Source organism: Hyperolius riggenbachi, chromosome 3, assembly GCF_040937935.1.
Source record: "Hyperolius riggenbachi isolate aHypRig1 chromosome 3, aHypRig1.pri, whole genome shotgun sequence".
Lineage (NCBI taxonomy): Eukaryota > Metazoa > Chordata > Amphibia > Anura > Hyperoliidae > Hyperolius > Hyperolius riggenbachi.
The window spans coordinates 217177513-217203647 of record NC_090648.1 but is presented as its reverse complement, the minus strand read 5'-3'; the positions used below and the strand labels follow the sequence as shown (position 1 = coordinate 217203647).

Genomic DNA, 26135 nt, shown 5'->3' with positions numbered 1-26135 from the left:
TTTTTCTTAGAATTTTTAAAAATCGATTTTCTCAAAAATTACAAGTCCAACTTTTTTTTTTGGCTTGTTCCCATGGAAACATTGAATCCATGCCGTTCGTATTGGCGGGTCGTTCGTTAGTTTGGCGTTCATAAGTCGGGGACAACCTGTACTGTCATTCTAGGTAAAATGAGGCTTTGGTAGCAAAAACATCCTCTTCTGGCACGAGCACAGCGGCACTTAAGCAGTAGCATGGAGCCGCTCATGCACAAGCAGCCCCAGCTTACTACCAAGTGCAGCTATACACAATGTCTCTTTCTTTGCCACATGCAGAACTAAATTCGTGGTCTATGCCTTGTGGAGTCCATGCAAACGTTTTTACGTTGGCAAAACCACCAGAATGGTGAAAGAACGCATCTTGGAGCACGTTCGCCTGCTTCCCAAAAATAAAGGCTGCCCAAGAATCGTCGAGCACATGTCGACCTTCCATCAAAGCAACCCTAATCTTTTGTCCTTTGCCTGTATTGAGATTTGCAATACCCCTCGTAGAGGTGGCGATAGGAAAAACTCTTACTCAGACAAGAGGCGCTTTGGATCCTACGTACCGACGCTATGGGTCCCTTGGGTCTAAACGATTATGTAGATCTCGCATGCTTCCATGATCCTTAACCTTCCTGGCGGTAAGCCCGAGCTGAGCTCGGGCTATGCCGCGCAGGAAGATATCTCAGCCCCTGGTGGGGCGATTGCCTCCATTCAAAATGCTGTACGCGCAGCTAGCACTTTGCTAGCCGCGCGTACAGCTTGATCGCCGCCACTCTGCGGCGATCGCCCGTACGCAGCGGCGCAAGAGGGCCCCCCCCGCTAGAGCCCTGCGCTGCCCGGACCAATGAGTTCCGTGCAGCGCTATGGGCTGGATCGGAGGTGTCTGACGTCAGGACGTCGGCTGACGTCCATGACGTCATTCCGATTGTCGCCATGGCGACAGCAGAAGCCAAACAGGGGAGCGCGTTATATATGCGTTCCCCTGTTTGCTATTGATGCCGGCAACGATCGCACTAGAGGGACTCATGCGCCCTCTAGTGGTGTTTCATGTAGCTACCACTCTGGTAGCTTTACATGAAACACACAAAAAAAAAAAAAAAAAAAAAAAAAAAAAGGATTTTTGCCAATTTGGCAAAAATAATTAACCGCCAGGGAGGTTAACTCCATTTGGTGATCCTGGTTGGGGATTCCTGTGCCCCCACCCTTGGCCACCTCTTGTTGCCCTTTCATTCCCAATATGGCTATATCTCTTGATGATTTAGCAAAAACTTTGAATTGCTTTGTGATAAGCACCAATAAAATTATATATTTATTTTAATCGAGATGCCGCCTTGGGATTGAACTAATTACCTCCCTCTGGGGTGCTGTCCACTGCTCCCACACCTACTCTCCTTAGTGTACCCACTCTACCCTTTTTTTTCACCTCTTTCCTTTTTGTCACCTTCACACCTTTGGGTTCACTATTCCTCTGTCCACCCCTTTCCCCTCCGGTTTTGCTAATTTTCTCACTTGCCCTTTAAATATAACGCTACAGTATCCAAATACTAATCAAGGCTAATAAGCCAGATATGAGATAATGTTCCATATCTAAGTCCTGCCAGGCTTTTACCAGCTCATGCCTATTGGTGGCTGTTTACCCCGGGTCTCCCCCTACCTGTCATTTGACGAATGGAGGGGCTAGGGTTATTACTGCAGCCACCACTACGCATGATTTGAGCACTTTATAGTAGCTCCATGCGATGTAGGACATCTTACGCATGATCCTTTGGGCGAAGCGCATTTGTGGCATTTTTTTGACGCTTGTACGCGGTCCATCATGCGGAAATGTTGTGTTCCAAGAGCGTTGTGCAGGCTTTGGGCATGATAGGTTCGCGTGTGCTTACGTCACTTTCTGACGCGTGCACGCGGCTTTTTCATGCGTAACCAAATGCGTTCCACCATGCTCATAGGTTATAGGGCATGAGCTCTTCTCATTTCCGGAGGGGGCGTGGCCTATTACGGCGAACCGGAAGTGCCATCAGCTGCACTTTAAAATGCTTCGCTGCCTTTCCAGCACTGTTGCACATTTCACCTTTGACAAAGCCTGGCGCAAGCCACGAGAAACGGTCGTTAGGCTGTGCACCTTGTGGCACCCACCACCGCTGCCTCCCACCTGTACCCAGTCGAATATGAAGACACCATGTTGGTATGTTTTTACTGCATGATCAATCTATGTATATCATGCCTTGCTGATGCACTTTAATTCACTTGATGTGACATCTTTTTGTACGATAAACACTATAGCGCCAGACTCTTTTTCTCATGTCCTTTGACAGCTATACACAAGCAGGCACAGAACAACCTTGTTTGTGCTTGAAGAGCAGTGCGGATTCAATCAAATTACCACCAAGACCTTGTCTGTAATCTTTGGAGGGTTCGCAAGTAGCAACAGGGGGCCTGGAGGATGCTATGGGAATCGTTTATAGGATTCAAAGGCTTCCCTCTTCTTACATAAGTTTGTTATTTTGTACCCGAGCTTGGGCACACTTTAAGTGAATCTGAAGCGTTTAACAACCCCCCCCCCCCACACACACACACACACACACACACACACACACACACACACACACACACACACACACACACAAAACAGATACAGTACATTCTGGCGTATAAGACTTTTTAACCCTTCAAAATCATCTGAAAAGTCAGGGGTCGTCTTATACGCCGGGTGTCATTGATGCCGGTTGATACGCCCTATCCTGTTACTGCCTCTCAGATCTCGCTGCTGAGGCCTGTAGTGAAGAGGCGCAGGCGCGCATGTGCACTGGGGGGAGCACGCCGCTCACGCTGCAAGGCCTGGGACGCCCAGGGTATGGAAGAAAGAAATCGCGCTGTGCCCATAAAACACGCCTCTTCTACCCATCTGGCCAACCCTATCCTGTTACCGCCTTTCAGATCTCGCTGCTGAGGACTGAAGTGGAGCACATGTGCGAGATCGGAGAGGCGGAGAAAAAGGTAAATAGGATACAAGGAGCGGGCCAGAAGGGTGAAAGAGGCGTGTTTTATGGGCACAGTGCAATCTATACTTCCATACCTCTCTGATAAACAGGGAGACATGGAGAGCTGACCAATCCACTTGGGGAGAGGGAGAGTTGACCAATCCAACCAGTCAATCACCTATATACTGTTATATACTGGGTACTACATACAGTACAGCACCAGTAACTGTTCATACAGCACCAGTATACAATATTTTTAAAATGTTTATTTGGTGTGCGTCGGGAGAAGGGTAGTCTTATACGGCGAGTATATCCAAAACTCTATATTTTAACTGGAAAATACGGTAGTTACCTAAGGAGAGGGAAGGCTCTGTGTCCTATAGAGCCTTCCTGTTCCTCTCCTGGTCCGTTTGTTCCACCGCAGGCTCCTCCATTCAAATCTCTCGCTGCAGGACGCTTCAGAAGTCTTCGGGAGCCCAAGTGCTCCTGAAGACAGGCAGCTTTGTACTGCGCATGCGCAAGTACGTGTGCAGGCGCATGTGCAGTACATGTCTTCAACAGCCAGTAGGAGCAAACAGTATAGTGTCCAATGGTACTTTGTGGTCCAGTTGGAGCCCTGAGCAGATTTGTTTCCATCATGGTCTTCTATAGAAAATGCATCTGCTGTTCGGAAAAAATCGCTGGATCTATTATGCACTGACAAATGTGAACGGATCCTACACATAACACGGGATCCTTGAAAATTTCTGATGCAGAAATGGTCAGTTTTTTGTCCTAGTGTGAATGAGGCCTTATGCAATATGCTGCAATAGCTGGTGACCTGGATACATGAGAACATTAATAAACAACCCCAAGTTGTTTTCTGTAGCCGACACCAAGTTATAAAGGAGCATTGACATTGACAAGTTATGTGCAATGACTTTTTATATATGTACATAGAAAAAATAGTTTGCACTAAGCTGACCCATAAGAGTCCACTTTCCGTTCATGGTCACTATCCCTTTTCAGATTATATACATAATTTTAATAATTTTAATTATATTTATTTATATCTATCTTTTATCTATCTACACACAGACATATATCTTCTACTAATATGTTTTTTGTTGATGGTTTTATTACAGATAGGCTTAACCCCTCTTAGGGGCACACACACACTTTAGTGCCATGGCCTCAGTACATTACGATTATATGCAGTAAAATAAAAAAAGCTAAAAAAGAAAATCAGTGTTCTCCCCAGAGCCTATTACCCGGGCGGAGCGCCCGGCTGGTCTCAGCTTCCCGCCCACCTGTGGTTACAGCGTGCATCAGATTTTCTTCCTCCACATTCAATGCAGTGAGCAGCGGCTGTGTTATTGGAGCCAGCCGCTGTCACTTACACTATCTCTGCTCTCCTCTCAGCTCCTGCATCTCCGTGATGCAGAGGGGCGGGGAGAGTCTGGTAACTGCAGTTACAGGCACCGCGGGAACTTCAAAGGACTGAAAGGAGCTGTAGCTAGTGAATCCCGATATGCGTGACTAGTGCAGACCACGGGCTCTCCTCCTCCAGCCAGTCTTCACATCGAAGCAAAGTTCCCAGCATGTGTTCCAGCCTCACCTCCAGCCTCGCAGGTCAGAAGTCATAGCACAGGGAAGTGTGGAGCAGCGCTCGCTCATGCCGAGGAGACAGCATTGCAGGGCAGATGGTTATCTGTTAATCCCTGGTAAGGTGGTGACTGATGGCCATTAGCTGCCTCTGCGTGCTGTGCCTGGTGTAGCGTCACCTCTATGGCATGCCCCCTTTCAGATGCACTTTGCTGGGAGGAGAGGAGACAGACATTTTTACAACTACTATATTGCTGTCCTTCCCCCAACTGCTCTGCTCGGAGATGTTACATTGATGTAAACAGGGGCGCCTTTACCTACAGACAATATAGGCGGCCGCTTGGGGGCGGCAGGAGAGGGGGGGGCGCGCCGGAGGGGGGGGGTATTTCAATCAGCCTGTCACCGCTGTCACTGTATGTGCGTGTGACAAGCTCGTACCGATCGTTTCTTTCCCTGGAGTTCTCTGCCACCGCCTCTATGTACGCCCCCCAGGAAGCTCCCAGCCAATAGATTAACCTTCAAGCAGTGTTTTACACTGCTCCAATGTTTACACCTCCTTCCTCTCAGCCAGCCCCCCTCTATAGCAGCAGCCGCACGGGTATCTTGTTTACCTCGTGTGGCGCCGCCCCTAACTCCGCCCCCCGCGTGATTCGCCAGCCAGGGCGCCGGATGCTGCTAGCTAGCTAGTAGCTAGAGATTGTGCATCCGTCCTGAGCCCCCTGGCCCGCTGCGGTACTCCGTGTCTGGCTGCGATCATCCCCCTCCCAAAACACGTGGCTGGTGGCTTTTAGTCAGCCTGAATGTAGACACAGCCAGCACAGTGACACAGCAGCACACAGTGAGCAGAAATTGAGACATAAGGTAAGCCAGCCACCCCGGCCCCTATAGGATCTTTCCTGGCAGTGGACAGTCTACTCTCCTGAGTGTGGAAAGTTATTGTGTAATGCCAGCAGACGCCATCCTGTAAAATTAAACAATTTTTATTGTGCAGTGAATTTGCTATATCATATAGCACATTCGCTGCACAATAAAAATCCTTTGATTTTACAGGATGGCGTCTGCTGGCATTACACAATAACTTTCCACACTCAGGAGATCAGCTAATGCAGTGTATGTATGATGCGGCATCGTGTCACCAGACTAGAGGACCAAATTGCAGCTGTTGCTGCTTCCTGTAGAAACAGTCTCAAGAGTTGGTTTGACTTTCTCTGCAATCCTCCACCAAACATACAAGTCTGCCCTGCTGGCCAGGGCCGAGCCTGGGCGGGTGCTGCGGGTGCATTGCACCTAGGCGCCTGTCTCAGACAGGCGCCGCCTGGCCGCTGCTCACCCCCTGTGGCCGCCGCTCCCTCCGTCCCTGTGGCCACCGCCGCTGCTCCCCCCCTCCCTCCTGGCGCCTCACTCAGGCCTCGATCAGGTGGCGACCAATCGTGCGGGCGCTAGGACCCAGCACCTGCCCTGATATGCGGAAGTGACATCACTTCCGCATATAGAGCTGGTGCGTCCGGCGCCCGCTCGTACTGGTCGGGTCGCCACTGATCCTGAGGTCTGCAAGGTGAGGGGGAGCAGGAGCGGCGGGGGCTGGGGGGCTCCCTGTCACTCACTGCCTAAAGGGGCTCCCTGTCACTCACTGCTCAAACGGGCTCCCTGTCACTCACTAGCTAAAGGGGCTCCCTGTCACTCACTGCTCAAACGGGCTCCCTGTCACTCACTGCCTAAAAGGGCTCCCTGTCACTCACTGCTCAAACGGGCTCCCTGTCACTCACTGCCTAAAGGGGCTCCCTGTCACTCACTGCTCAAACGAGCTCCCTGTCACTCGCTGAATAAAGGGGCTCCCTGCCACTCACTGCTCAAACGGGCTCCCTGTCACTCACTGCCTAAAGGGGCTCCCTGTCACTCACTGCTCAAACGGGCTCCCTGTCACTCACTGCCTAAAGGGGCTCCCTGTCACTCACTGGTGAAAAACGGTCTCTTATTGTGTGCATTTACTGGTGAAAAGCGGTCTCTTATTATGTGCATTTACTGGTGAAAAGCGGTCTCTTATTATGTGCATTTACTGGTGAAAAGCAGTCTCCTATTATGTGCATTTACTGGTGAAAACGGTCTCTTATTATGTGCATTTACTGGTGAAAAGCTGTCTCTTATTATGTGCATTTACTGGTGAAAAGCGGTCTCTCATTATGTGCATTTACTGGTGAAAAGCAGTCTCTTATTATGTGCATTTACTGGTGAAAAGCGGTCTCTTATTATGTGCATTTACTGGTGAAAAGCTGTCTCTTATTATGTGCATTTACTGGTGAAAAGCGGTCTCTCATTATGTGCATTTACTGGTGAAAAGCGGTCTCTTATTATGTGCATTTACTGGTGAAAAGCGGTCTCTTATTATGTGCATTTACTAGTGGAAAGCGGTCTCTTATTATGTGCATTTACTAGTGAAAAGCGGTCTCTTATTATGTGCATTTACTGGTGAAAAGCTGTCTCTCATTATGTGCATTTACTGATGAAAGGCTGCCTGTCATTACGTGCATTTACTGGTGAAACGCTGTCTCTTATGTGCATTTAGTGGGGAAATTTTGTCAGTAAAAATAATCTTTTGTCAGTAAATTTTTAGGTATTTGTCAGTAAAAAATAACGTGAAAGGTTGGCAACACTGGCAGGCTGCGCGGCGCAACGGGAAAGATACAGGCAGCCCACCTCACGCTTGGGCTTGGCGGGGGGAGGAGCCGACGACAGCGAGCGAGAGTAGGGTGACCGCAGACAGCCATAAATACGCAGTGTGTGACTGCGTCGCACTCGCAGAGCCTCTCAACCTGAGTCAGTCCAGAGACTAGCAGATTGGCAGGCAGCCAAAGCCAGCCAGGAGCAAGCCCATGGAAGAGGGGTAGGAATGGGGTATCACATGCATGCGGAAAGAGGTGGAAGGTGTGGGTGTGATTAGGCAGTACATGGGTGTGGTTATGTAGTTGGGCGCGGTTAATTTAACCACTCCCATAGGCGCCAGAGAAAATCTTGCACCCAGGTGCCAGGCACCCCAGGCTCACCCCTGCTGCTGGCTGTATTATTTTACACTAGTGACTTTAGCCCGTTTAAAAACGGGCTAGGTCTATCCCTGCGCACCCGTCGCACGCGTGCTGTGAGCAGGGACAGTTGCCTTTTATTATATAGGATTGTTGTCTTCTCTGTGCATTAGGAAAATATCAGTCCTGTACCCTCACTGCAGCACTATGGGGGGGAAGGGGTTGACTGCCGGCAAGGAGGAGGGATACAGATACGCCAGATGGGGGCGCCACAGGTTCGCTCGCCTGGAGTGACAAAATGGCTAGAGGCACCCCTGGATGTAAACCTGTCTGCAGACCTCCTGCAGTGTGCTGTGCAAGTAAGAGCTGTGAGAGTGCTGCATTCTTACTTGTATTACATTCATATTTAGATGGTAGTGCTGCAATCCTCTCCTCTCTGACCCACACATTGTTTTTTGCTATTGCCCCCCCCCCCCCCCCCCCTCCCTCCTTTCTTTTCCACACTGGTATACATATTTTTTTCTTCTAACTTTAGTCTGTCTCTCCCTCCCATACATTTACTTTTGTCTCTCACACACTTTCCTCCTTGTTTTTTCTTTCCCAGTCCTTTGTACATGCTGTTTAGCACATAGACAAGCAACAAGCTTGTGTGCATGCGAAATCATCCAGTGTAACTCCCCATCAGTAGTTCCCAGTGTGATTCCTCCTTACCCACTTCCTCATTCGAAAGCACCCAGCATGATCCACCTACACTCGTCCCTACCAAGTAGCACCCAACACGATCCACCCTGCCCCTCCCTACCTAGTAGTGGCACCCAGCATCACCCTCCAACTCCACCCAACGTGACCTTACTTCCCCACCCGGCTACTTTTTCATGCCACCCGGCTGGTTAGAAATTCTGGGGAGAACACTGAAAATAACAAACATTTAATCTTGAATCTATATCCTAATGTCTTACCACCTCTGAACAGTAGAGGGCGATTTCAGACCATTAATAGGATTCATACGTTTCACGCAGTTCACCACATTTACTAATTACCCCTAAGGGCCCGTTTCCACTAGAGCGAATCCGCATGCGTTGTCTGCATGCGGATTCGCATAACTAATACAAGTGGATGAGACTGTTTCCACTTGTCAGTTTTTTGGTGCGTTTTTCTGTGCAGGATTTTTCTGCACGGTAGGGCCTGCAGAATTCGCCTGCGTGTGGAATGCAGGCGATTCGCAGGCAATGTATTTAATAGGGGAAAACGCACATGCGTTTTTTGAAATCGCACTAAAACTAATGTACATTGAGCCAGGCAGTGACATGGTTAAAATCGCTGATAGCCTGCCTATGCGAAATCGCATGCGAAATCGCGGCAAAAATCGCATGCGGAATCGCATCCGCATGCGATTTTGTCAGCGGTGGAATCCCAGCGATTCGCACCGCACTAGTGGAAACGGGCCCTAAAAGATATAACACACCTCAACGCCTTTCCCCTTCCCTATCCTTGTTATCAATAGTTTATTATTATTATTTATTTATTGTTCATTATTTCTACACTTCCCTCTAAAACTAGCTTAAACTAGCCACAAATATTCGTATGTATAAGCTTTAAGCCACATCCAGTATGGCCGCTGCAGCTTACTAGAACCCAGACCACACTAAAATGGCCGCCAGTACTTTCCAAATCCTCATGCCACCTCCAATATGGCCGCCACATCAGACCTCAGTTCAGACCACACTAAGATGGCCGCCTGTGCTAATCCTAGCCTGACGGAGTTTTTAGCCCCAAGCAGGCCACCATACCCATCGGAGTATGCTGGACGTGATGACGTCAGTACGCTACGCCACACCCACCTACAGGAGGACTTAGACAGTTTTAAATACTCCCTACGGCGCCAGCAGCGCATTCTAGGCGCCCGGATAATCGTTCCTAACTTCTCAAAGGTATGTCCCTTTCTACACGGCGTCCTTACCGCGTACTAGCCCCCAAGCCAGGCAGGCATATGATGGTAGTGATACACGGGAACGCTGTAGGAGCATGTAGACCTTTGTGTATTATATCTTTATCACATGAGGGACGCAGCCCTCCCGCCCCCGCTCACTTCATAGTCTTGACACTTAGGCTGTGATATAATCAGGATGGACGAGCTAGACATTATAATATACTTCAAGTAGTCCATCCACCGGGAATTTTTTCCTTTACCATTAGCAGTACTTCCTATTCTTCACATAGGTAAATGACTTATTGACATACAGGGCGCACCAGGGAAGAAAACTACCCTCACCGTTTCTACACCGCCCACTATTACTTTGCCCTCATGCATATCCCATTATTATCTAACCTTTTAATCCTAGGAATCAGAACCCCTCTGATCCAGCCTTTTATGGGGTTCTCTCCCCTTTACCAAAATTGCAGTCTCTAAAACATCTAGGAGACTTAACTTGCCCTAGGCACGTATATCCATACAAACATATGCTGTGTTAGAAATGTTTGTAGAAAATGATGTATATATGTTTTATAACAGACATTTATAAAGATGTGTGATAAAAATGAAAAACGTAGGTTATTTTTAATATTTTTAATACTGTTTTTGATACTGTTTTATGTTGCTATAACGTTATCTGAGAGTTGCCATTTGTTCTTAAAGGCACTTGTATTGACCTGAGGAAGCGGCTGAGAGCCGAGAAACGCGTTGTCAAAGTGCACCATTAAAAATCGTTTGTTTATTTCTACTTGCTTTTATTTCTGCCAAACATCTATAAGGTAAGGGGAAAAAAATTCAATTGTCTCTTACTTTATAGAGATTGGTTTAGCTACTATTTTTGACATCCTGATATAGTACTATTTAATACTATGACGTAATCCAGACCGGGCGCCTCCTACCCACTTGTAATTATACTATATTCCCGCATACATAATTTGTATTGAGGATGATTCAGTCGAGTCCATCGACAAAAGAATCGTTTTTACCAGGAGTAGCGACCATCTTGGATACTAAAGACCGAGTGGGGACGGTTTCTCTCCACCTGTGGACACGAGTGGTTGCCTTGCTGCAACCCGCCCTTGTGAGTATATACTCAATTATCTTTCATTTTACCCATACCAACTAACAATATTGCACCAGATTGGGCTCCCGGACCTTTTTGTGTTTTTCCTCCACTATCCTACAATTGACATATGAAATAGCCATATACTGGTTATACTGCCCTTCAAAGAAACTACAAAACATTAGGAAAGATGCCCACCTGGCAACTGTGATGTGTCTGTTGCAGTAGTCTGTTTGACCATCGAGACAAACTGTGTAATCATTTGCTCCAAACCACCAGGGAGGTTCACAGCTGGTGGAGTTATGGTAACATTCATGTTATCTTCATGGGATCGCAGGACCGCTTCCAGCTGCAGCTCTACATGGTCAACACATACTCCCCATGGCTTAGCGTTCTCATTTAGATCTTCCTGCAGTGCGTGGGATTGAAATGTGATATATAATGGTAGAATCTTAACAGAAGTTAACTGATGACACAAATGTATTATTTAAACACTTAATAAGCAACGTTTTGGTCAAATCTATTATCCTAAAGGTGGCCACACACGATACAATAAAATTATCAGATTTTACGTCAATTCGATAAGAACAATCACATTTCCTGAAAAATGTAAAGCTTTGGGGGGTTTTTTTTAGCAAGAAATCAGATTTCCCAATTGTAAAAGTGGATTAGGAATGGTGGATTTTTCTGATGAATTTTTATGAAATTGAAATGGTAAGTGGTAGATTATCAATTTATTAACCACTTCAGGACGAAAGCAATTTTCACATATCAGCGTTGCTCCAATTCATTCACCAATAACTTTAGTACTACTTTTTACACCTACAGAATCTATATATAGTTTTTCAGGAAAAATTAGGCTTTTAGCATGTGATAATTTTGTTTAGTAATTACCTTATTTTCTATGCATTTTAAAAGGGAAAATAAGGGAAAAAATAGAAGAAAAAAAAACCATTTCTTCTCCATTTACATCCAGTATAGCTTTACAATAAACAGTACTAACTATAAGTTAAACCCACAAATTGCATTTGCTTATCCATCCTAGTTATTACAACATTTAGATTTTGTTCCTAGTACAATGTATGGTGACATTAATATATTTGGAAATAAAGGTGTTTTGTTTGTTTTTTTGCTTTCTTGTTGAACGCTATCAATGATTACAACACCTTATTTGTAAAAATAGTAATATACCCTCATGGCATACGTATTTAAAAAGCCAATTTCATAAGGTAATAATGTATGTTTTTACTTTTATATTCTGTAAGTCTGTTCTCATTTTACAAGTCTTTTATTTTGGTACAAAATATGCAAAAATGTAATTGCTTTTGATTCAGTTTGTGACTAAAAAGAATATACAAGACATGAGCCTTAACCCTAAAACTCTATTCTACTACTTATCAGGGTTAAAATGTTACCACATGTGTCTCTTGTAGTTTTCCTGCAAAAGACATAAGAGGAAGCTCCTTCCATCGATCCTCTTCCATCTTTTAGGCAGTCCACCAGCACACCTCAATGAAAACCACTCCAGATAGCGTAAATATAGTAAAATATGTGTACTAGCACTTTAGAAAGACATTAACATACAACAGTGTGGGTAAGGAGATGTTACAGCACCGATGTTACACCAGCCTAAAGGACGGAGGAGGATAGGTAGAAGGAGCTAGCCTGGGTGGCCGGGGGGTCATACCCCTTGCATGCGCTGATAGACTGTGAAGGTCTCAGGGTCTGGTGAGTCAATAACCTTAGGGGAGTAGCACTGTGTCTTACATATTCCCCAGGGGCCGGACTGCCGTTTCCTCAAGAACATATGACATATAGTGCTTTTGGAGTCACTAACCAGCATTGAGCGCTACTCTTTAAACTTTGTAATGAATAGTTGAATAGTCTGTCTCCAAAACCTGAAAAACTCTCTGGCACATGAAGTTCTGAAACTGAAGTACTAAAGCTGACCACATACCTATATATGGTGATCTAAAAATATAAACTTCTGATTAATTTTTTACGTGAACTTTCTCTGTCCACCAGCAGATGTCCCTTCTCTCTTCAAGAACTTTTGCAATAATCATGAAGTTCTCTGCTCTCTTGACGAGAGAGGGGACATCTGCTGGTGGACAGAAGAAGTCCATGTAAACAGTTCACAAATGTCACCATCAAGAACAGATCGTGACAATGTGTGTCTTTTGCATACCTTCGCTTTAATTCATGTATTGTTAATATATTTCTAGTGCTCAGTATGCACATTCCCATGATGCACACAAACAATAGAGATAACATAGTGAAGCAATATGTCAATACACATCGCAAAGATATCCCTAGCACACAATCCCTGTGGATTAGCCTGAATACCCCATGTGTTCTCCAGGATTCAGTGCCTACCTTGAGGTGCTGTGCAATCCGGACTCGGTCTCCATAGATCTCCCTCAGATACTTGCGGGCGAGGTTTTGTGCCAGTAAATTATCTGCTGTGTGCTGGATCACAAAGTTCAGATCCTGTACAGACATCACCGAAAGCACAGGGTCACATATCCTATAATGGACATCTGCTCTCAAGGACACCAGCACATCATCCCGCGATTTCACCTGAAAATAAATACAATTGTTTGTGCATTCATGCAGGAAAGTGACCACTTGCTGCCAAAAGAACTTAACAAGTGGGCATTCCCAGATTAGACAATAGAAGGAGGGGGAACTCAGGCCACATTTAAGGAACCCGTTGCTTGTGTTAGGGTTGTATTTAGCTACTTGGCTGGGTAGCAGATAGGCCTGGTGTAGTATACAGTATACAGTTGTGTTGCACAATCTATATAGGACAACTGAAGTGATAAGAATATGAAGGCTGACATATGTATTTCCTTTTAAGCAATGCCAGTTTCCTGGCAGCCCTGCTGATCTATTTGACTGCAGTAGTGTCTGAATCACACCAGAAACAAGCATGCAACTAATCTTGTCAGATCTGACAATAATGTCAGAAACACCTGATCTGCCTCATGCTTGTTCAGGGTCTATGGCTAAAGTAGTCGATGCAGAGAATCAGCAGGGCAGGCAACTGGTATTGATTAAAAGGAAATAAATATGGCAGCCTCCATAGCCCTTTTTTGCTACAGTTGTCCTTTAATACATAAGGAGACCCTCTTCACTACCTCCAAAGCCTCATTCCAGTCATCCTAATCTATGAACAGACCCATCTCCACCCATTGCGATTTAGAGACCAGTGTACGATCACAGGCTTCTCTTTATCAGTTCTTTATAGATATCACCTATTAGGTGTTTTAAAAAAAAAAAAAAAAAAGACAAAAGGGATTGGAGAGAGCGCTCCAATGGTGCATTACCTCAAATGTCATAAAAACATGCAGTGTTACTACACTTACAATTGGGTAGTAAGAATAGCGCATTCAAGCGGCCGCCAGTGGATCACCTCGTCCTGCTTTAGCCCGGTCTAGAAGAAGGCACGGCTAAGCGCCGAAACCGGTAGGGACGTAGACGGCACACAGCGCACTGCTCCCGGCCGGGTGAGACTCTCCTCATCGTACCATCCACACCGCTGGCCCTGGCCAGGCTAAAGCAGGATGAGGTGATCTGGCGGCCGTATAATGCGCTATTCTTACTACCCAATTGTAAGTGTAATATCACTGCGTGTTTTTATATGACATTTGAGGTAATGCACCATTGGAGCGCTCTCTCCTATCCCTTTTGTCTTTTTTGTACAGTGACTGGCACCACCCAGTTTTGAGAGCTGCATCAATAGTGCAACACTGTATAGCAGAGCGCAGGAATTGTTTTGCCTTTTTTCTATCGGGTGTTTTACCTGACCCATTTCTATCAAGCTAAGGAGTTGGTGCAGTTCAGTACGCACTGGTAACCCTTTAAACTGAGCATGGAATGCATGCGCTAGTTGTATGTATCTAAAGCAATGGGAAAAGAATGCTGGGTATTTGTCCTTGAGTGCTGTAAAGGAAATAAGCTGCAGTTTAACTACAATTTGCCCCAAGAACATAATACCATTTCTTTCCCAAAGGGCTGGGTCGAGAGCAGTGGCTGGGGGTGAGGGGGGTATAAGGATCATATGCCGAGGTATCATAAAGACCACCCTCTTTTCCAGACTATTAACACCTGTGCGAGGATAGTGTTATGCAGTTTATTGGTGGGAATGATCCAACAGGCAGTGCACATTTTTTATGGTCGCAGTAAAGCAAGATTAAAAAAAAAAAAACCTAGAAAACACATAATGAAATAGAAAGTTCATTTTATTAAATTACAAAATGACTTGTTTTTTTAATGATAAATATCAATTTAGTTTTTCAGCGAATAAGTCAAGTTACACATTAACATCAATGAACTAACTGAATAACTTGATAGCTGAAGTTGCATGTCTTGTGCAGGAACAATATATTTGGTTGTAGCTGTATTACCCACCTTGGAGGGCTGTACACTAAATGCTCTGGTTCTCATATCTACCATCTGGAATCGGTCAATGAAGGGGACCAGCAGAATCAGGCCAGGACCTTTGGGTGGCCGCACCCTCCCAAGACGAAATACTATCATTCGCTCATAGTCAGGCACGATCTGTTAAAATGACAAAATATTTCAGTGCAATTTGCCATAAAATAAGCCCGTACTTAACACATGCTTCAAACAAATGTAACAACAATCTGCAATTCTTACCACAGTAGGTTTTAATTTATACTACCACTCGTTCCTTGGCTTAAAGGACAACTGAAAGGAAAAGGATATGGAGGCTGCCATATTTATTACCTATTGAACAGTACCAGTTGCCTGGCAGCCCTGCTGATCTATTTGGCTGCAGAAGTATCTGAATAACACCAGGAACAAGCATGCAGCAAAGCTTGTCAGATCTGACAATTGTCAGAAACACCTGATCTTCTGCATGCTTGTTCAGGGTCTATGGCTAAAAGTATTAGGGGTAGAGGGTCAGCAGGACAGTCAGGCAACTGGTATTGTTTAAAAGGAAATAAATATGGCAGCCTCCATATCCCTCTCACTTCAGTTGTCCTTTAATGGAATGACCTCCTGCCACTCCTCCCCCTCCCTTCTTCAAAGCACAGTACATGCAGCTTGGCCAAGCCACTAACTAACGTCTGTACGCAGCTCAGTTCCCAAAGAACAGATTTCTTGTCAGTTTTTCCCCATCAATGTTTGCAAAGCCATCATGACATACAGTAATCAGTGTGAGGCTGGGAACACACTTAGCAGAAACACTAGCGCTGTGGAAAATGCAGCGTTTTTGCCTGGAATGGTAGCGAATGGGCTGCATCAAATAACGTATATAAAAAAATGCATATGCGTTTTGTATGCATTTTATAACATGCATTTTTAAAGACTGTGGTTGTGTTGCATATTTTTCAAAAACGCATCAAAAACACCCAATGTAAGGGCCTGTACACACTGCTGCGCTTTTAAAATCGCAAGCCTTCATGAGAATAGAAAAAGCGCATCGCAGCAGTGTGTACAGGTCTTCACGATTTTCATTATTTTTCAAAAGACCTTGCGATTGAAAAGTGCATGCGATTTCAAAAGCGCAGCGCAAGCGCAGCAGTGTGTACAGGCCCTAATGCGTTTTGTATGCGTTTTTCATGCTTTTTTATTTTAAAATGTTTTCTGATGTATCACCGCTTCCTGTTGTCTTCCTAGTAATTTGTATAAAACGTCAGAAAACCGCATATGCGTTTTGTATATGCGAACCGCAAATGTGTTAAAAGCACACAAAACGCAAGAAAACGCATGTGCAAAGATACAATGCAAACGCAAAACAAAGCACACTAAAGAAAACACAAAGACGCACATGACAGAAAATGCGACCGTTCACGCACTAACAAGTGTGCACCCAGCCTAAAAAGGAAGCTGAGCACTCTTGTCATTTAGCAATTTGCTTCTGCAGAGAGATTCAAGAATATTAATCTGGACCTGTGTGTACACATTATTATGTCTCATTTGAAAACGTTTTAATGAAACATCTCCTGCTGCCATTACCAACCCTACTGTTTTTTATTTTTTGTAAAATGTCAATCGTGTGTGACACAGCTGGCGCAGTTTACTCAGAGACAGGTACAAGAATCAATCTGTTGACAGGTGCAGAAGCCTCATTCACAGCTACAGGATTTACTTGTTTGAAGTGATTGCCTCTGAAGGTTATGCAGCAAAATTTTCAGTTAAGGGTAACATTGTTTTTGTCCATGCTATTTCTATTTGCCTTAGAGTTCTGACTAAAGAGAATTTTTAAAGAAATACAAAATCTGTTTTTTGTTAAAAACAGAATAAACAGGGATGGCTGCAAATTGCCTTTGTCCATTTGAAGTTATTGTGAGTGGATTATTTTCTCTTAAGGGAAGTACCAGCATATTTGTCCACGACGCTGTATAATTATAAACAACAACAAAAAAAAAAGGTTGTAGTAGAGTTGACTAGTAAAAGCCTGTAGTAAAGCACAGTTAATCTATAGCATATACTAGAATCAGGTGGTGTGTGGTTGGAAGCCCACTTGGGAGGATCACTGGAAGTTCTCATTAACTGCAGGAAATAATAAATGTGACCTAAGTAGGGGTCATTGTACTTCTCATACACTGCTGGAGCCTGGGAAAGTCTAAAAGCCCAGTGCCATAGGAAAGATGGGGATAAACACATGCTATTGAATAATATGCTGAACAAAACTGGAAACAGGAAAAATAGACTGCACTGCCCAAAACACCAGTCTGCTTTTCCAAATCATTCTCAAAGGCCTGGTGCACACCAGAGGAGTTTTTCTGAGCGTTTTGAATTTTTAAATCTGCTGCTAAAAGAGGTTTCAAAAGCTCTTCCCAATGTAATGCTATGGGGTTTTTTACAAAACCTCATTGCTCCAGTGTGCACAGACACATAGGATAACATTAGCAGCAGATTTAAAAACTCAAAACGCTCAGAAAAACTCCTCTGGTGTGCACCAGGCCAAAGTGCAGACTACAAAACCCAAGTAATGATTGGCTTCATACGGCCACTAAGAGAGTACACTGAATCTTTTATTATTTTCTTTAGCAGACAATTTAATAATACATATTGTAAGATTTCATTCTGAGCTTGCAAAGAAATATTAAAAAAAAAAACATGGATCTTCTACATATTAAAGAATTGTAACCAAGGATTGAATCAGTAGCTGATGCCCCCTTATCCATGAAAAATCTTTACCTTTTCTCGAATAGATCAGCGGGGGAGGGGGGGGGTCTGTATGGCTGATATTGTGGTGAAACTCCTCCCACAATGTGATGTCAGGACCCAGCATTATGGGAAATAACAGCAGTTTCCAACTGCCAAGCAACCAGTATCTCCCTCATTGCATATGTATAGCTATAAAAAAAACAGCCTTTTAGCCTATTGCATTATTAGTGGGTGTGGTTATAAATAAGGGCAGTTGGTGCTGTCCAGTTTTTTTTTCTTGTCTGCCAGTAGTAAAGATGATTATGTGCAGACTTTGCAATGTATTGATTTATTTCTTCCCCTTTTTGCTAAAGTTCTTCTTTAAATGGGATTTTACAATGCTATAATTATGCTAGAAGAAATTTTACACTGTTGGATGCAGATAATAAAATAGGCCTGCAATAAAATGGGGCATATACAATGAAAAAAAATGTGCAAATTATTCATGCCAAAGAGTCGGACTGTACAAATAAAGTTAAAATGAAAATGGTTCTTATCCAGTTCTGTATAATTCCTGAAAAAGAAACAAAGTTTTGAAAGCTTGCAATAAACCATGTAGTTAGATATTGAAGGTATTACTGGAATCAACGTTTGTTGGTTTGAGGTGAAGATGAAAGTGAACTACTAATAATTGTAGGTGTTCTTTTGTTATTTGTGCAATAAGAATTACCCAGCTTTGTGACTTCTTTTGACCTGGGGTGGATGTGTCTTAAAGTGGCCACACACAACACAATAAAATGTTGATTTTCCCAGTTTACGATAAAAATAATGCATTGTATAGAAAAAAAATAAATGTTTAAACCTATTTTTAATCAAGAAAAAGGTGACTGTTTTATTCATTACTCACTTAGCCAAGGTGGACATTTTTAATAAATGTTTCAAAAAATTGAATGATTTGGGAGAGGTTGAAGTGCATTTAAAGACCCAATACATTTTTTTCTGAGTTTCAATGATAGTGGGGTAAATTTAACACACATGTGACACTTTGGTCAGATTTTCCAAAAGTTACAGTAAATCAATCATAAAAATTGATTTTAATTCTCCAATTGACAAAAATATAAAAAAAATCGTATCATGTATGACCACCTTTAGAAATATCAAAATGACCTAATGACAATCCCTACTACCATCATAATTCAGGCCAATGAAGAAGTATATACTACAGCTTCTATAATCTCGTAAACCCTTGGCTACACAGCCAAGAAAGAGAGTAGTACATGCCCACCATAATTAGGAGGCTAGGACAGCAGCATTCATAAACCAGCAATGGGTAAGAGTAGAATGATGTTGTCAATACATACACCCTGTCAGTCATCAGATAGCCTGAAGAGATAGTAAGCTAGCCTAAAGAGGCACATTTGGGTTGGCTAATGTAAAGACCCGGAAGCTCCACACAATGCACACGGGATTTTATACCAAATCTAAAGCTCAGAGACTGTACACTAGCCACAAAGAATCAGGTAAGATCTGGATGAAACCCATAAGAACATGCACCAAGCACCAAATCCACAAAAGCAGGAATCTACCACACTAGACCGGATTCAAGGTGCAGGCTTTGCAAAGAGAATTATTTTTCATCTTCTATTTAAAATAACTTCAGCATTTTGCAACTGAAAAAGTACCAATGGACTTTGCATTTCATCAATGCAACAGACATCAGATGGAAGGGATATGTCAGCCATAGCTCCCAACTGTCCCTCTTTTAGAGGGACAGTCCCTCTTTGGGGACCCTGTCCCTCTTTCTTCCCCTTTTGTCCCTCTTTCAGGACTGATGTGAAGATCTATGTGAATATATATATTTTATCTACTTAAAAATGTGTTTTATTGACTCCAAACCTTATTCCCATCCTTTAAATTGCTATATTTCTTCTTTTCACATGTTAATATGAAGGAAAATGAAGCAGGGTAGAAAGGACCTGTGTGATTTGAATTGTAAAACAACATATTTTTCTTATAAAATCTTTATGGTATGCATGACTAGGGGTGTGTCCAGGGCATGGTTAGGGGTATAGGAGGTATGTGTCAGAACATCTTTGAATGGATCCTATGCTTAAAGAGGAGCTGTTAGGTATAGGGTCTCAGAGAAAAAAAAACACATATCAGTAGCTAAATATTGGCTGTACTTACATTACAAATGCATTTTACTGTCCATGTTTGGATTTCACAGAATTTTTAAATAGTATTTGCAGAGATTGATGCTCCTGACAGCTCATGGCAGGTTCCATGTTTGTCTGTCTTGTATGAAGCCAATTGTGATGTCATATCCTCCCTCACCCTGCTTTCTGATGGTTCGACTCACAAAAAAGATCCAGATCAAAGATCCTAAATGGTTCATGATCCATACAACACAGAAATGCAGTGAATATTGATTAGCCATGTGGCTAGGAGCAATACTGGACTGGTGCAGTATACTCTAACAGAACATATGCCCTGTGATTTTTTCAGTGCTGTGAGCTTGGCTGCAAGATACAGGCTGCTGTAACATGAGCCTGTAACTTCTCACTGTGAAAACAGCCTTAGGGCGGTATAGGGAAATGAAGGGGAGGACCAGGGAGAAGAAGCAGCCCCAGAATGCTTTGCAGTATCATGCGGCCTGAAGACCTGCGGCCTCCTTAGGAGCTTGGGAATAAAGAGACTTGCTATTAATCCAACAACAAAGTAAGAGAGATTTTTAACTTCAGTATTGCCTTTTTGGCTTCCTTCTAAACTGTTTAACACAAGAGAATAGAGGTTGAAATTAGCTTTTTTAGCCTGACAGTTACTCTTTAACATAGGATCCGTCAACATGTCCATTATGGACTGTTCTGTCAAATTGAACCATGTTAAGCTCAAGTGGTCACTAACAGCCATTTCCTGCCACTCAAGTCTCACACCATAAAAAAAGTAACCCAACAGGATATTTTAGTTGAGCTTGTACCCTGCTAATTCCTGAGCTTCAGCATTGGCCAGTAAGGCTAATAATCACAGCAACAGGCCAGTCCGAAGGCTTGAGTGTCAGGAGACAGCTAAAAAGTGCTGAATATTCAGTAGAAAGACACAATTTACTTATCAGATCATACAAACTTGTTGGGAGAAGACATTAACGGACAACTGAAATGAGAAGTATATGGAGGCTGTCATTGTTATTTCCTTTTCAGCAATACCAGTTGCCTGGCTGTTCTGCTGGTCTATTTGGCTGTAGTAGTGTCTGAATAACACCAGAAACCAGCATGCAGCTAATCTGTTAAGTTTGGCAATAATGTCAGAAATACCTGATCTACTGCATGCTTGTTCAGGGTCTATGACTAAAAGTATCAGAGGCAGAAGATTAGCAGGATAGGCAGGGAACTGGTATTGCTTAAAGGAAACCAGAGACTAACTGCATGCAAAGATTTATACATACCTGGGGCTTCCTCCAGCCCCATCCGCACCGATCAATCCCACGCTGCCGTCCTCTCCGTCTTCTGTACCGGGTCCCATATTTCAGCCAGCCACGAGCAGTGTGAGCATGCACAGTGCGCTCTCTCCGGCGGAGGATAGTACTGCACAGAGAGAGACGGAGGGAGCGCACTGCGCTTGCTCAGACTGGCTGAACCTAAGGAACCTGGTACAGAAGATGGAGAAGACTGAGGACGGTGGCGTGGGAGAGATCGGTGCGTATGGGGCTGGAGGATGCCCCAGGTATGTATAAATCTTTGCATGTAGTTAGTCTCTGGTACACTTTAAAAGGAAATACATATGGCAGCCTCCATATACCTCTCATTTCAGTTGTCCTTTAAAGGAATATGCAGGTCCCAGACAGTATAACAAAGTCATAAACTTTCTTACAAAGACAGGTTTACTTTACATATGAAGAAATTATCATGTGCTGATTTTAAATCAATACGTTACCTTTACAGAAAACCAAATGGAAACAGGCAAAGTGATGATCAGTACGAGAATAGAAAGGCCAGTAATCACCATGTGACAACACCACGTCAGCCATGTGTCATATGCAGCTGTGGAGAACAAGTATTTCCAGTAAGGCATTAGACATTTGTCTACATTTTAAACATGAATGAAAATCAAAGTGACTGATATAAAACATACAGTATAACCTCCAAAAAGTACAACAGTGAATAGAACATACATTATGTAAGGATCAACAGTAGTGAAAATGTTGACATGTTGCCCTAATCCAGTGATCTGCAAACGTGGCTCTCCAGCTGTTAAGGAACTACAAGTCCCACAATGCATTGCATGAGTTTGACAGCCACAGTCATGATTCATAAAGGCAAATGCATTGTGGGACTTGAAGTTCCTTAACAGCTGGAGAGCCAAGTATGCAGATCACTGCCCTAATCCAAAGTGAGAGGAATTCAGGGGCTGTCATCTTCATTCTCTAATAAACAATGCCAGTTGCTTGGCCTCTGTGCTGATGATCTGCCTCTAACACTAGTTTAAAGAATACCTGAGACAAAAGCAAGACAAGTATTTATACTGACCTGGGGCTTCATCCAGCCCCTTGTAGGCCATGAGCTCCCTTGTCATCCTACAGGGCCGCTTCGATGTCACACAGACAGCGCTGGCAAATTCTACAGTTGCGTTCCACTGCGCATGTGTGGTCCTTGCTGCACGAGCCTCCCAATTCCTGCACTAGCACATGCACAGAACAATCCATGAAAGTGCAATCAGGGGGCGCACAAGGCTGGGACTGCACATACACAGTGGAGCTTGACTGGGGAATATACTGGAGCTGACTGTGGGACAACAAAGTTTCTCAGGAGGATGGTGAGGGAGCACACGGCCTACAGGGGGCTGGAGGAAGCCCGAGGTAAGTGATAAGATAAATGCTTGTCTTTCTTTTATCTAAGGTACACTTTAAAACACTGGTCCAGTATGAGCATGCAGATCTGATGCTTTGACACTGGTTGCATTCTTGCTGCAGGTGTGGGACTCAAAAACAACTAAAGCATAAAGCTCAACAGGACAGCCAGGCAACTGGCATTGTCTATAAGGGAATTAAGAAGGTAGGCTTGCTTTTATTGTTTTTTAGTGTTCTATACCTTGGATCATTATTAGGGAACAATTATGTACTGTACCTCTCTTTTGCTACACTGCCCAAACTCCGCACCCACCCTCCACACCATCCCCCTCAATTGATGCCAATAAGAAGATGGGTAAATTGAGTGGCAGATACACCCAGTATAGCATTCTGTTTAGGGGTGGCAAGAGGAAGCTCTGCAACCTTTCTTTTGGAAATAACACCAAAATGTCGGTATCTGGACTGCTTAGTCGCCGAAAACGACACTGAGCCACGGATGATCGGTGAGTGACGGCCCAGGCACAGGACGTCTGCAGGGGACTGGGGGGACTTTTTTTTTATTTGAACTCGGTTAAGGTTCCCTTTAACGGCTGAATTCCCGTAAACCAATTCAATCAGATTAACTGAATCATTCCATTTTCCTGACCAATCTGATCAAGCAGCATGGCAGTGGCATAGTGGATAACACTCTCTCCTTGCAGTGCTGGGTCCATGGTTTAAATCCCAACCAGGACACAGTCTGTACAGAGTTTGTATGTTCTCCCTGTGCCTGAGTGAGTTTCCACCGGGCACTCTGGTTTCATCCCACATCCTAAAAACATAAAGACTTGTTGATTGGCTTTCCCCTAATATTGACCCTAGATTACGATGGACATATACCCGTGTTTCCCCGAAAATAAGACACTGTCTTATATTAATTTTCCCCCTAATAGATGTGCTAGGGCTTATTTTCAGGGAGGGCTTACAATTATGAGGGTGACACTACTGTATGTGCTCCCTCTTGTAAAATGTGCCTCCCATGTAGTCAGATGTGCCACCCCCCTGGTAGTCAGATGTGTCCCCCATGTATCGTAGTGAGATGTGCCCCCCCTCCCCCCCGGGTAGTCAGATGTGTCCCCCGTGTAGTCAGCGGCAGCCCCCAGCATGTTCCATTCATCCCTGGTGGCACGCCAGCCATTCCCTCCCTCTACAGAGTGGCGAGTGGAGCCCAAAGTTCCCCATTTGCTCCCACCCTCCCTATGCAGAGTGGCGAGCGGAGCGCAACCTATAAAGCAAACAAGAAACTCACCGGGTTCTGAGGGGCCAGCGTTAACACCTCTCTTCAGCAGCGCACGGCTTCCTCTCCTTGACAACGGCGGCTCTTGTCATGTGATGCACGCACGTCCAGGCGCATCATGTGACACGCCGGGACGTGCGTGCATCACATGACAAGAGCTGTTGTCAAGGAGAGGAAGCTGCGCGCTGCTGAAGAGAGGTGTTAACGCTGGCCCCTCGGAACCCGGTGAGCTTCTTGTTTGCTTTATAGGTTGCGCTCCGCTCGCCACTCTGCATAAGGAGGGCGGGAGCAAATGGGGCACTTTGGGCGGCCAACTAGGCCTTATATTCCGGGGATGGCTTATAGTTCAAGCTTGCTTGAAATATAAGCTAGGTCTTATTTTTGGAGTAGGTACTATTTTTGGGGAAAGACTGTAGCTATGGTAGGGATTACATTGTGTGCCCCTTTCAGGGACAGTTAATGACAAAACCAGGGCCAGTTTAAGCAGCATGGAGGCCCCAGAGCAAATGTAACCTGGAGGGTCCTTACTCCCTCTCCACAAGGTCAGCCCCCAGAGCCAGTTACTGCAGCACTTCCCCCGGGTTGTCTCCCATGACTGCTCTCCGGGACCCCTGCATAATGTGTGACAGCATTGTAATAAATCAACTGTCCTTACTTTTACCCCCACTGCCTGCCTCTTTTCCATGTGGCGCATATTATATGTAACTAACCTATGCCAGGTCATGGAGAAGAGGCAGGCAGTGGGGCTGAAAACGGAGCAGGGATGCAGTAGGAATCTGAGACCGGAGCAGTGCTTTTCGGCGCTGCTACATTTGAGCACATCCAGCTATAATTATATACTATAATGGGAATCAGTCTATAGCGGCGCTCAGTGAGCAAGGTCGGCTCCGTCAGAGGACGGAGCCGAAGTTGCTTAAAAACACAATAATTCGGCCTCCAGCAATCGCTGGAAGCCGAATTATATCATTACCCACCCTCCATGGCGGCCTGGAGGGGGAATAGTAATTAACATGGCCCGGACTTGTGCAGAAGCAGGATCAGCCATATACCGGCTGTATCCTGTGCCTAAGTATATCGGCGCCGTTTTCATATGTACTTATCTGGGACAGGCGAGTTATTACAATGCAGCCACACATTGTGTAGGGACCCCAGGGACTCAGGAACAGTCAGGGGGAGACAGTGGTTAGGGGCCCCTTTTTACCTTAATGGCAGCACCGATGCAGTAAAATGTTTTGCGACCTACCAGATTTTGCAAATTCCCATACAGCGCACGCATGCTGTACAGACTGCACATTAATGGGCACACGCAGCTTCCTTTCAGAATCCCGGCTGTAATTTTTTTGCAACCAGGTGATTAATTAATGTTTTCTGCTTTTTCTACTGGGATTGCAGCAGGGTGGGGGCAGTTAAGGGTAAGCGTTAGTAGGAGGAGTTTTAAGGTTAAAGAAAACCTGAACTGAAAATTAAAAATCAAAATAAGCATACACAAGTCATACTTACCTTCCATGTAGTCTACTCCTCAGTGTCTTTCTCCTGTGCCGCATACTGTTAGTTCACTGTAATCAAGGGAATTTTCCGTCCTCCATTTTGAAAATGGCCATTACCCATAACAACTTTCTGGTCAGCACACAGTTAAACTGTAACATCGCCCACTTGAGCCATACAGAAACATGGACATAACCTGGTACATCAGTTTTCCTCTCAGCTATAACTGACAGCAACTGATATTTTACGGACAGCAACTGATATATTTTAGATCTGACAAAATATTGTCAGAACTGGAAGGGATTATTGTCAGAAGAAAATGGTGAGCTTCTGAGAGTAACTGATGGCAAGGTAACTATGTAATGTTCATTTGAAGTTACCTCATGCGTTTATTTTAAATATTTTTACTCAGTACAGGTTCTCTTTAAGAATTGGCAGTGGGTTAATTAAGGTTAGGCATCAGTAGTGGAAGGGTTTGAGAACAGTTAGGTTACATTTTCTGATAGTAATAGCTTGAATCAATGGATTAGGTTGCACTTTATGATAGTAGGCGCTATAAATAACTGCTCCTGGTTGCAGATTCTGATAAAGTAAAAACTTTCACTACACCAGCCCTGGGCAAATCTATATCCTTTGTAAAGTGCTACAGAAGATGTCAGCGCTTTATAAATACTAATAATAAGTAGGCAGCTGCTGTAAACCTGATTGGTTGCTAATGGCAGCTACTCCACTTTAGTTCCAGTCTCTTCGCACTTATTCATACCAGCG

At 44.3% G+C, this 26135-nt stretch overlaps 1 protein-coding gene and 1 long non-coding RNA gene across 3 annotated transcripts in view; one reads left to right on the top strand and one right to left on the bottom strand.

Annotated features, from left to right (window-relative positions):
- LOC137563367 (uncharacterized) overlaps positions 1–26135 on the top strand; it is a 173756-nt gene that overhangs the window by 50719 nt on the left and 96902 nt on the right. The window contains exons 3-4 of one of the 2 annotated variants that reach the window (XR_011030333.1): positions 10239–10354; positions 21702–21822. This is a non-coding gene — a long non-coding RNA (uncharacterized lncRNA). The remainder of the gene's footprint in view (positions 1–10238; positions 10355–21701; positions 21823–26135) is intronic. The other variant, XR_011030334.1, reaches the window with a different exon arrangement.
- Positions 1–26135, bottom strand: part of STOML1 (stomatin like 1) — a 36131-nt gene that overhangs the window by 9462 nt on the left and 534 nt on the right. Inside the window, exons 2-5 of the mRNA XM_068275735.1 lie at positions 21694–21800; positions 15052–15201; positions 13015–13218; positions 10837–11047 (exon numbers count right to left, since the gene is read on the bottom strand). Of these exons, the coding sequence (XP_068131836.1) occupies positions 10837–11047; positions 13015–13218; positions 15052–15201; positions 21694–21800 (672 nt within the window). The remainder of the gene's footprint in view (positions 1–10836; positions 11048–13014; positions 13219–15051; positions 15202–21693; positions 21801–26135) is intronic.